The sequence below is a fragment of the Octopus sinensis genome, linkage group LG4 (genome assembly GCF_006345805.1).
Source record: "Octopus sinensis linkage group LG4, ASM634580v1, whole genome shotgun sequence".
In the NCBI taxonomy this organism is placed as follows: Eukaryota; Metazoa; Mollusca; class Cephalopoda; order Octopoda; family Octopodidae; genus Octopus; species Octopus sinensis.
Genome location: NC_043000.1, coordinates 93608241 through 93620740, shown reverse-complemented (window position 1 = coordinate 93620740; position 12500 = coordinate 93608241). Strand labels below are relative to the sequence as shown.

The 12500-nt window shown below is 35.1% G+C and overlaps 1 protein-coding gene across 6 annotated transcripts in view; it reads right to left on the bottom strand.

Moving 5' to 3' along the window:
- LOC115211031 (myocyte-specific enhancer factor 2C) overlaps positions 1-12500 on the bottom strand; it is a 226189-nt gene that overhangs the window by 196735 nt on the left and 16954 nt on the right. For all 6 annotated transcript variants that reach the window (XM_036502245.1, XM_029779882.2, XM_029779884.2 and 3 more), the window contains one exon: positions 10686-10827. In XM_036502245.1, coding sequence (XP_036358138.1) covers positions 10686-10739 — 54 coding nt within the window. In that variant the 5' untranslated portion in view covers positions 10740-10827. The remainder of the gene's footprint in view (positions 1-10685; positions 10828-12500) is intronic.

Sequence of the window (12500 nt, the reverse complement as noted above, 5' to 3'; positions counted from 1 at the left end):
CATCATATACATACATATATACATACATACTTAAATGTACATATATACATACATATGTGCATATACATACATATATACATACATATACATGCATATTTATATATGTGTATGTATATATATATATATAAATATATACACACATATACACACACATACATATATATGCATATATATACATACACACAGCATTACACATACACATATATAAGAAACACATTGTAAATTTGACATACTAAGAAATGTACCTATGATGTAGATATATAGGCAAAAGACAGTAAAGAGATCTATTTCAGTAATTTATGTAAAATATAATTTATAAATGGATTTGAAGATCTTTCTTGCCAATAACATGACAAAAATACAATTTGTATATCTGGCTAAGGGACAAAAAGCAATAAAAAGGTTGGAACTTAGAATTCTGACTCATATGAAGTCTACAATTAAATGCTGTCTTCATTTAGTTCCTACAAATTCTCCCTCTTCGATTTGAGATTGAACAGCAGAAACTTGGTTGTTGTTCTTGTTTTTGACTGGCCCACATATCTTCTCTTGCTAAACAGAGGTATGTCTAAAGACATTCTAGTGAAAATGAATACCAGTGTGGCTCAGTGGGTGGAAGGAACAATACTGAAAGAAGATGAGCCGCTTCGCTCTTTAGCATTTCAACCAGTTATATCAGGCTCAAATATTCTACCTGTCTTACATTGAAACTGGACAGATCCAGTTTCTCATATCTACTCTACAATGTCATTATAAAAATAAACAATCTCTTCTTCAAAATGTTGAAGCTACAAGATAATGCATGATTAATTCAAAACTATGTGAATAAACAAACATGCTGAAGGGTTAAAGAAGGCTGTATAACATAGGGGATATGGCAATGAGAACCCCAATCTTCAACCCTAAAAATAGCTGGTATCATGAGTGGACAATGGACTACAGAAACTATTGGTCTATTTTAGAGAGTAAAAAATTTGTCATTGGTATCCAATAGATTCCTCTAGTTGGATTAGTCATCAGACCTAAAAGATTGGTAGAAATATGAGCATGTGGATCCTTAAGATTATGGATTTAAAATGGATATTTATCCTTATCCTAGAAGCCACTAAAACAGAGCATTCAAAAAAAAAAAAAAGAAGCAAAAAAAATGATTTCTGTAATATAATATGAAGAATCTTCAACTGCAAATGCTAAAAAGTATGTTGGACCCAGTTCAAAGAGAGCTTAACAGTACATATGAAGGCCTGCCACTAGTACAAAAATGAGCTCACTGCCATACTATTTTAGATTATGGAGAAAAATAAAATAGACAATGCCCATTTAACTGGAGATGGTATTCCAAAACCAGAAAATGATGCAAATACAGAATGTAAACCATTCTTGTGTTAAATAAGCCTGGCAAATGGTAATGTGGAATTTCAGTTGTAAAAGATAAGAATAAATCATCATCGTCACCATCATCGTCAGCAACAACAACATTATCATCATCATCAACATCTGTTCAAGATCTGTTTGTTCCAGATCTGAAACAGACCTGGAAAAGAGAAGGCATATTTTCTCTGTACAAAAATGGTTTGCTACGAGCAGTGTTTATTGTTGTAACTTTTGTCAACAAACTATCCATTTGCTTTGCCTCTTCAAAGGTTTGGGCAATAATAGCTCCCATATCACTTGCTTGACAAACAGATAAGGGTCAATGTCAGTGAGAGCATCCAGCTGTAAAATGATACTTCAGTAACTAACAGTATATCCATCTAGCCCATGCTTGCATGGAAAACCCAATGTGAAAGTAGACAAACGAACAAACGACCCCATTTGCATTTACCAAAGTACACATTTTGCAAACCTCAGACAATTGTAAAACAACACGGTTGGGCAAGATTTAAGTTCACATCATAAAAGGATGTATAAAAAAAGAAATAGTGATGTATTTTCTCCTACAACTCTACCAACTATTTCATTGACCTGTCATAAATATATCACTCATTCATTTGCTTCAGTCATTAGATGGTGGCCATGATGGTGCACTGACTTAATCTTCCATTTCTCAAAAGCATTTTCATAAATTTGTCCTGTACATTCATGTTTTCTAACTTTTAGTTAGCCCTTGTTTCATACATTCTAAGTAATATAATGCTTTCTTTCACATGTCCCAGGTTACGTTACAGTTGAAAAAACAAAAAAACATTAGGAATGTGTACCATATATAGTGTATGGATGGCAGGGAAATGTCCTTTGTATCACATGTGATACACATGGCAGGCAAAAGATTAATCACACATCTATGCTCTATAAGTCATTGGTGTGCATTCTTAGTCTTTATTTGAGTTAAATGTAGGCCAGTTTCAGGTTAATACTATTTAGATAACGTACAGATCAAGCATACTCAAGATAAAAAGGTAAACGAAACACAAACAAGTTTGTTTTTGGAAAGGGTTAGTGAGAGAAAAGGTTAATATCCGCTGTAGTCATGAGAAAGAATGTTTATCAGAAATATTGAAATAGAGAAAAATTTTCATCTGTGGACCTTAACCACTCATCTACTTATTTATTTATTCATTTGTCTGTTTATTTGTTTATTTATTTTATATTGCAATTAGTAATAAAAAGTGTTTTTCGTTAGTTTACCAAAGGGTCTGCTCTTAACATGCATTTTGAATGGCAATATTTCCAAGCAAGATGGCAGAATTGTTAGCACACTGAGTGAAAAGCTTAGAAGAATTTCATTCATTTTTACGTTGTGAGTTCAAATGCCACTAGGATCGACTCTGTCTTTCATCCTTTTGAGGTTGATGAAATAAATACCAGTTGAAAACTGGGGTCTATTTGATTGACTTAGCCCCTCTATAAAAACCTGCTGTCCCTGTGCCAAAATTTGAAACCAATATTTACAAGTGTATGTCTGACCTAATACAAAGGGATTTTGAAGTGGAACCGAACTCAACACTATACAGTTGTAAAGCAGAATCCTTCACCACATAACCAAGTTTAATCTCATTATTAATTTTTTCCTTTTCTTCTTAACCCTTTTGTTATCGCATTTATTTTGAGGTACTCTGTGTTTCTTTCAATTAATCTTAAATACAACAAAGAGTTTAGTAAAATAACTTAGTTATCATTAAGCTAGCTTTAGGAACATAAAATTGTGAGTAAGGTTTGGTGGAAGATTTTATGAAAACAAGACATTTGTACAAGAGATCCAGAGGCAACAAGTTGGTAGAATTGTTAAGGGTTAAGGCAACAAGTTGGTAGAATTGTTAAGGGTTAAGACAACAAGTTGGTAGAATTGTTAAGGGTTAAGGCAACAAGTTGGTAGAATTGTCAGAATACCAGACAAAATGCTTAGCACGAATTTGTCTGTCTTTATATTCTGAGTGCAAATTCTGCCAAGATTGACTTAGCCTTTCATCCTTTCAGGATCGATAAATTAAGTACCAGTGAAACACTGGGGTCGATATTATCAAATAGTACCCTCCACCAAAATTTCAGGCCTTGTGTCTTTAGTAGAAAGGATTATCATTATCATGGCTTTTTTTTTTTATTATGATGGGAAGCTGGCAGAATCATTAATGCACCAGACAAAATGCTTATCAGCATTACTTCCAGCTTTATCTTCTGAGTTCAAATGCCAACAAGGTTGACCTTTCCTTTCATCATTTCAGGGTCAATTAATCCTTTAGTACTTAAACTGGCCGTATCAGGCTAAAATAGTCTTTAAAATATTTTTTAGATATGCCAAAAAAAATTTTGCTAATGCTATTCACTTGAATATAATTTTTAAAACAGCATTAAAATATTGTCTGTTTATAAAAAGCTAAAATATAAATACTTATTGTACAAACAACTTACATTTTTGAGATCACATTCACTTAAAAATATTTCTAAATGAATAAAATATTGTTTAACAAAAGCGAAATTAAAAACATTTACAGAAAAAAAAAACCCATATATTTTCATTGTCAAGTGACTGTGTATAATGGAAAGGCAACAGTTACTTCCTTTTCAGGATTAGGTTAATTTCAGAGACTTTTCCCATTATGCCCTGAAAACTCTGATTTATGAGAAATTTGTTTCATTCTGCTCATAGTTACATTTCAGGGAGCACATAATTCATAGTATTATCCCATTATGCAGCAGTTTGGATGAGTAACATTGCAAGCAAGCAAGATTCAATCTATAATACATATATATATATATAGTATTTTATATATATAGTATTTTATATAAATATATTTATATAGTATTATATATATAGGGAGAGTTTACGAAAGAAACAAAAGATGAAGACAGGTGGTGTACAAAACAAACAGATGTATTAGTATAACGTTCAGGAATAGAAAAAGTCTTTTACGTTTCGAGCCTATGCTCTTCTCCAGAAAGGAACCCAGAAAAAACAAGGAGAGAAAAAAATATGTGTAGTGGCTAACGACCTATCATGGCGACTAGTGCGGACATATATATATATATATAATATTTTATATATATATATATATATATATAGTATTTTATATATATATATATATATATATATACATTACCAGCATTCCCTTACTGGCACTTGTGCTAGTGGCACGTGAAAAACAACATTCGAGCGAGGTCGTTGTCAGTGCCGCTGGACTGGCTTGTGCAGATGACACATAAAAAACACCATTTGAGTGTGGCCATTGCTAGTACTGCCTGACTGGCCCTCGTACTGGTGGCACATAGAAGCACCCATTACACTTTCGGAGTGGTTGACATTAGGAAGGGCATCTAGCTGTAGAAACTCTGCCAGATCAGATTGGAGCCTGGAGCAGCTATCTGGCTCGCCAGTCCTCAGTCAAACCATCCAACCCATGCTAGCATGGAAAACAGACGTTAAACGATGGTGATGATGATGATGCCAGTGCCGACTCGACTGGCTTCCGTGCCAGTGGCACGTAAAATGCACCAATCCGACCGTGGCCGTTGCCAGCCTCGCCTGGCACCAGTGCAGGTGGCACGTAAAAAGCACCCACTACACTCTCGGAGTGGTTGGTGTTAGGAAGAGCATCCAGCTGTAGAAACATTGCCAGATAAGACTGGAGCCTGATGCAGCCTTCTGGCTTCGCAGATCCCCGGTCGAACCATCCAACCCATGCTAGCATGGAGAACGGACGTTAAACGATGATGATGATGATGATGATATATATATATATATAATTAATATATATATATACATACATATAGGCGTAGGAGTGGCTGTGTGGTAAGTAGCTTGTTTACCAACCACATGATTCCGGGTTCAGTCCCACTGCGTGGCACCTTGGGCAAGTGTCTTCTATTATAGCCTTAGGCTGACCAATGCCTTGTGAGTGGATTTGGTAGACGGAAACTGAAAGAAGCCCATCGTATATATGTATATATATATATATGCGGGTGTGTGTTTGTGTGTCTGTTTGTCCCCCTAGCATTGCTTGAAAACCGATGCTGGTGTGTTTATGTCCCCGTTACTTAGCGGTTCGGCAAAAGAGACCGATAGAATAAGTACTGGGCTTACAAAAGAATAAGTCCTGGGGTCGAGTTGTTCGATTAAAGGCGGTGCTCCAGCATGGCCGCAGTCAAATGACTGAAACAAGTAAAAGAGTAAAAGCAAGTAAGAGTATATAAAACGATCTTCTTTCAGTTTCCATCAACCAAATCCACTCAGAAGATTTAGGTGAACCTGAGGCCATAGTACAAGACATCCAAAGTACCAACCAACAGGACTAAACCCAGAACCATGTGATTAAGAAGCAAACTTCTCACCACACAGCAGCACAAATGCCTTGAGATATGTCCTGAGTTCAAATCCTCATTTGCCATACATTCTTCATGTTTGACAAAGTAATCTAGAATGAAATGAATTATCATAAGGCCTGTTTTTGTTTCTTTTTATTTGCCACAACAGTTTAAATCTGCCTGCATAGTTCTCTGATTTACCAATAACCACACCTCCGATATATAACCCAATGGCTATGATATTGTGGAGGACTCGATAAAATTTGACCTGGTGTTATACAAAAAATATAAATAATGAGCGAGTCTTCATAAATGATAGCTATTTTGACATTAAAAAAAAAATGAAATAACCAAAACTTTTGAATTTCCTTCCCCAAATATTTTGAAAAGTCATTTCAGAAAAATTTCCTTCAAAGGTGTAGGAGTGTGTGTGTGTGTGTGTGTGTGTGTGTGTGTGTGTGTGTGAGTGAGTGTGTGTGTGTGTGCAGTCGTGTGTGTTGTGTCGTTTATAAGTATGATGAGCAAATTTCCACTACTTTAGCATACTAACTTACTAACAAACACACACACACATTAGCATAACAAACTCTGTTGTTGTTGTTGTTGTTGTAGTCATAGCCATGTGACCTTCATTTATGTTGCTTGCAATCACACTGTTTTACTAATTCATTTATTTCTCATAGTGACCTTTTGACCTTTGCACATCTTATCTACAACAATGACAAAATCTCTGACTAACCTCACAACCTCACCTTGCAAGAAAATAGTCATACATACATACACACATACATACATACATACATGTAATATATGTATATGTATAATTATGTAATATATATGTATATATACACATATATATGTACACACGTGTAATACATGTGTGTGTATATATCTATATATAACTAAATATATATATATATATATATATAATATGTGTATGTATACATATATATTAGAATGTGTATATACGTATATGTATATTTGCATTTGTATATATATATATATAGATAAATGACGATGATATATATATGCATATATATATATATATATATTATATATATATATATATATATATATATATATAATATATATGCATGTATACGTTTTCACTATCTCATAATCTACTTCTGCTTTGTTGTTTTTTCATTTTATTTTATTTATTATTTACTCTTACATGTTATTTAGTGAGTATTAAATCTTCTGCACTTGGTACTTATCTATCATGCAGTGATAGGTCATCCTCTCTGCTTCTTAATAATCATTACCATAATCATGTCAGTCATTGAGTGGTGGGGATGGTGATGATAGTGGTGGTGAGGGGCATGGCTGGAAGAGTAGAACACCAGACTAGATAGCCCAGCAGTCCAAGTCAGTCCTGTTTTGACTGACCTATGATCAAAGGCATACAATCTTTTAGCGTGTATGTATATCTAGGACTACCTTGGTCAATGTATCATAGATATTTTTATGGGTTTTGTTTTTAGACATTAGAGTGTCAGTAATTAATTAACCCAGGGTCGGCCAGAATTGCACAGACAAAATGTATACCAGTTGTGACTAATGGATCACTTATTGTGGCTATATGGTAGGAAGTTTGCTTCCCAACCACATGGTTCCGAGTTCAGTCTCACTGCTTGGCACCTTGGGAAAGTGTCTTCTTCTATAGCATCAGGTCAACCAAAGCTTTGTGAGTGGATTTGATAGACAGAAACTGAAAGAAGCCCTTTGTGTGTGTGTGTGTTTGTGTGTGTTTGTGTGTTTGTGTGTGTGTGTGTGTGCATGGGTGTGGCTCTGTGGTAAGAAGCTTGCTTCCGAACCACATGGTTTTGGGTTCAGTTCCACTATGTGGCACCTCCAGTAAGTGTCTTCTACTCTTGCCTCAGGTTGACCAGAACCTTATGAATAGATTTGGTAGAGGGAAACTGAAAGAAGCCCTATTTGTGTGTGTGTGATTGTGTGTGTATGTGTGTGTGAGTGTGTGTGTGTATAGGCATGTATGTAGCTGTGTGGTAAGAACATTGCTTCCCCAACCACATGGTTCCAGGTTCAGTCCCACTGTGTGGTACCTTGCACAAGTGTCTTTTATTATAGCTTTTCATCAACCAAAGCTTTGTGAGTGGATCAGGTGTGTGTGTATGTGTAGGTCTTTGTCCCCCACTACCACTCAACAAGTGGACATTAAACAACGATGATGACGATGATATATGTGTGTGTGTGTATCTATGTAAGTGTGTATGTGTGTAAGCTATGTTTTCAAGTCAAATCATATATGGAAGCATTTTAATATTAAACTGAAGAATTTCTCTATATATTTTTGGTAGCCTATGTATTTATTAACTTTTGCTGTCAACCTTTAATTTATTAAAATTGATATATATTTATATGTGTGTGTGTTCATAAATGTGTGTATATGTGTCTCTTCGTCTTACACTGCACAATAGTTGCCAATGAGCGTCACCCTAATACAAATATAGTTAGTGTCCTTCATTTGCAATCTACCATGAAAACATGTCCAGCCATGGGAGAGTAATAGCTTGCTCGAAAAACAGGTGAGGGTTAGTGACAGGAAGGACATCCAGACAGAAAATTTGCCTCAATGAAATCAGTCTGATTCATGCAATGTGGACATTAAAACATTGAATACGATGATGATAATGACGATGATATATAGTTACTGATATTTTACAAATCCTCTTCAAAATCTTGATTACTGTGAGCAATAATTAATTGAAATGCACAGACAGTCATCTCATTAGAAATATAGTCACAAAAGCGTTAATATGGAGGTGGATGGCAGCAGAGATGGTCATTTAAGATATAAGATTACAGAAGAGAATTATGGAACAAAATGTTGAATTTATTCATTCAGTGAATCTTTACTCCAAAAATATATCTATCTCTTTACATCTGGGTGAATAGAGAATCTTGTGAGTTAAATGTCATGATTAGCAGTAATAATAGGTGATCTGGAGCCAACAGCCTTTCGGTTGGTGGTCATATACTTTAGCAACTGAGCCGTGAATCCGTTTCTTTATTACCCACAAGGGGCTAAACATAGAGGGGACAAACAAGGACAGACGAACGGATTAAGTCGATTACATCGACCCCAGTGCATAACTGGTTCTTAATTTATTCGACCCCGAAAGGATGAAAGGCAAAGTCGACAATGGCGGAATTTGAACTCAGAACGTAATGGCAGATGAAATACGGCTATGCATTTTGCTCGGCGTGCTAACGGTTCTGCCAGCTCGCCGCCTTCAACTGAGCCATGAATCGAGTAACAACTAACACACACACAGACAGACGCACACTCACACACACAGTAACTTCATGTGTGCTGTTGGCGATTTTTCTACCTTCTTTTGACTTTTCCCTTTTCCCTTTCCGATAAAGTGCTATGCTCGAAATAACAAAAACTCTCTTTTTACTGAGCATCAAATTAATAAATTCCATGTGCACGTCCTCTTGTTGTTTGTTATTATTATTTTTAATGCTCATTTATTTGATTTGCACATACTATACTCCAGGTATATGCGACCACACATATGTAAGTTCATGACAATAGAAATGGGATGGACATGTTAGTAAATAATTTATTCCAAAGTTCTCTTTCTTTTCATTTTATTTTTCAATTTTTTTATTTTTATTTAAAACATATCAAAATTATATCTACTTTATTTACCCATTTCATTATTGCATTTGTTTTCCATTGCTCTTTTGCGTTCCATCTCACCCATTCTTTCACTGGAGCAAGTTGGAAATGTCAGAAGCTTTCCAGCCAACAGAAAACAGGGTGCACAATGAACAGTACTTTGCTCAAAAGTACATCAGTTTATGAAAGGGTACTTAATTGTTAAGCTATGAAAATAATGACAACAAAACTCCACATACAAGAACTTTGGTTAATGTGCATTCCATTCATTTAGCTGGGTTTATTTACATTTTAATTTATTGTTTTATTATTAGTGGTAATGATGGTGGGGGAGAGCATTGGAGGTGGGTGGTTTTTCTTATTGTTATTATTTTTAGAGTTTCTTTTATTAGCATCACTTGATTTTTTTTTGTTTTGTTTCTGGTTTTTTATATTCTTTTTTCTTCATATCTGTATATTTGTGTGTGAGTAAGGAGATGGGGGACAGAGCAGAAAAAGAGTTCTCTTTTTCTATTTAATACTTTTTTTTTTAAATACTTTAAAATAAAATAAATTTTAACAACAGTGTCTGCACAGTGTGAAATGAGAGAAAGTGTCATAAATGAATAAATAAATAATTAAAATAATTATGTAGACATTAGTGAGGTCATTTACACTCCAGTGATATTGGTTTCAAATTTTGGTAAAAAGCCACCAATTCTGAAGGAGGGGGTAAATTATGTTGACCCCAGTGCTCAACTCGTACCAATTTTATCAATGCCGAAATAATGAAATGCAAACTCAGTCCTGGCAGAATTTGAACTCAGAACATGAGGACTGATGAAATGTGCTATGCATTTTGCAAGGCATGCTAATGATTATGCCAGCTCACCCCCTTATCACACTCCAGTAGTATTAATTATTTCTAACTTAGGTACGCAGCTAGAAATTTGAGCAAGGCTTGGTGGTGTTATTTAATACCAACGGCCTTAGTAAGTACTTTATTTTATCAAACCCACAAGGACAAATGGCAAAGTTGACCTCAACAATATTTGAACTAAGGCACCTCGGTTAAATTAATGGTTTCAAATTTTAGTACAAAGCCAGGAATTTCAAGGGACCGCTAACTGTACTGTTGATTTGTATGATGATGATGATGATGATGATGTTAACTTCTTTCTGTTACCTTTTGTTACTTTTCTCTACCCCTCTTACACAAGCACACACATATACACACACACAAATACATACATACATTCCATTTCCCTTCATACAAAAATATAAAATAAAAAAAAGAAGAAAAACATCAACTTACCTGCCGATTCCTTTCATCGCCGATCCTGGAAATTTGGATCTTTTTTCTTCCCATTTCCGTTGTTGTCAAAATTTTGGAGGTTCTAGGGTTCCACTCGAACACAATATAGAGTGGTTGATATTCAAATCACCACTTCCAAATTCTGTAATAGCAAAAATAGTCCTGTGAGACAAACTTTGGCAAATATACACTGATTAAAAAAAAACATTTAATACATCTACACTGTTTCTTTCTCTACTACTACAACCACTCACAACTACCTCTTCTCATCCATACCGTTTCTCCACTCATCACCTCACTTAAAATCAGCACTCACATTCTCCTCTCCATCTTTGAGCTATCTTAAGCATTTTTGTCTTGCAAATTGTCAGGCCACCCAACAAGGGCTGGTGCCAAGAGAAAAAGCACCCAGTACACCCTATGAAAGGGTTGGTGTTATGAAGGTTGTCCAGCTGTAGACACCATGTCAAAACTAAGACATTGGACTACGATGGGATTCTCCAATTCACTGGATTCTGTCAAACCATCCAACCCATATTAGCATGGTAATATTGCTCCATAGTCAAAGATGTTTTATGGAAGACTAGAAATAATAAACAACATCATTTGTAATGAAGGTGACACTTGTTTACAACCATGACAGGATGTCAATACAAGAGTACAAACACACATATACGTATATATAAATAAAAATGAATGCACCCTTTTAAAGCCTAGCCACACTCATGGGTCCGGTTTCCTGATTTCCATGGTGTATGTGCTCTCAAGTTGGATGGGACGCCAGTCCATTGCAGCGTTACTCATTTTTGCCAGCTGAGTAGACTGGAGCAACGTGAAATGAAGTGTTTTACTCAAGGACACAACACGTTGCCCGGTCCAGGAATCGAAACCACAATCTTACAATCATGATGCTGACACCCTAACCACTAAGCCACGCGCCTCCACATACATATATATATATATATATATATATACAAACATACATACATAGATACATACATACATACACACACAGAGTCATACACGTGTACAAAAACAACAGAAATGCATAAATAAAAGTCTGATTGCTCTTATAGACGCCCACGTTGCTGCACCAAATGATAAGAGGATAATATCTATAGAACATGACACACAACCTACAAAATGCTAGCTATTTTAACAACCACATTAATCAAGTAATGAAGTGAACATATTTTCTATTATCTGTACTTTTGGTTTAATAATTTTAATTTAAAATTTTGTTAAAATAATTAATCATGGCGTGACAGATTGCAGGTCATGGAGAAAGCATGCGGTAGAACTGAAAACAACAGCAAAAAAACAATGAAATGAGAAGGGTTGTTAAGGTAGAAATGGGGATACACATGTTAACATGTTGAATAAAAATAAAAATGGTTTTAAACATTTAAATTTGTCCAGCATCTTGACAAAGAAAGAATTGTAAAGAATCAAAACTCCATTGTGTGTTCTGTTTAATAAAATTGGTGGTGTGTGAGTGGAGCTAAAAAACTTCACACTATTAGCTTTTTGAAGGGAAGAGAAAGTAAGGTATCAAATATTTGGTAATTTGAGATCCATTACTATAAGATACTTGAAAAATCCCAGAGTATTTTGGTTAGTATGTATGTGTATGTATGCATGTGTGTGTGTGTGTGTGTCCTTACATCCTATAATGGGTAGTTGATCCTTGTCACTCCAATGGACGAGCATGATATCAAAATAGGTGTGTGTTTGAAATCACTTTTCTTTTTACCTGTCTCTAAGCCTGCCTGAAGTCAAAGTATGGCAATGCTATGATGTGGTGATGAGTACCAA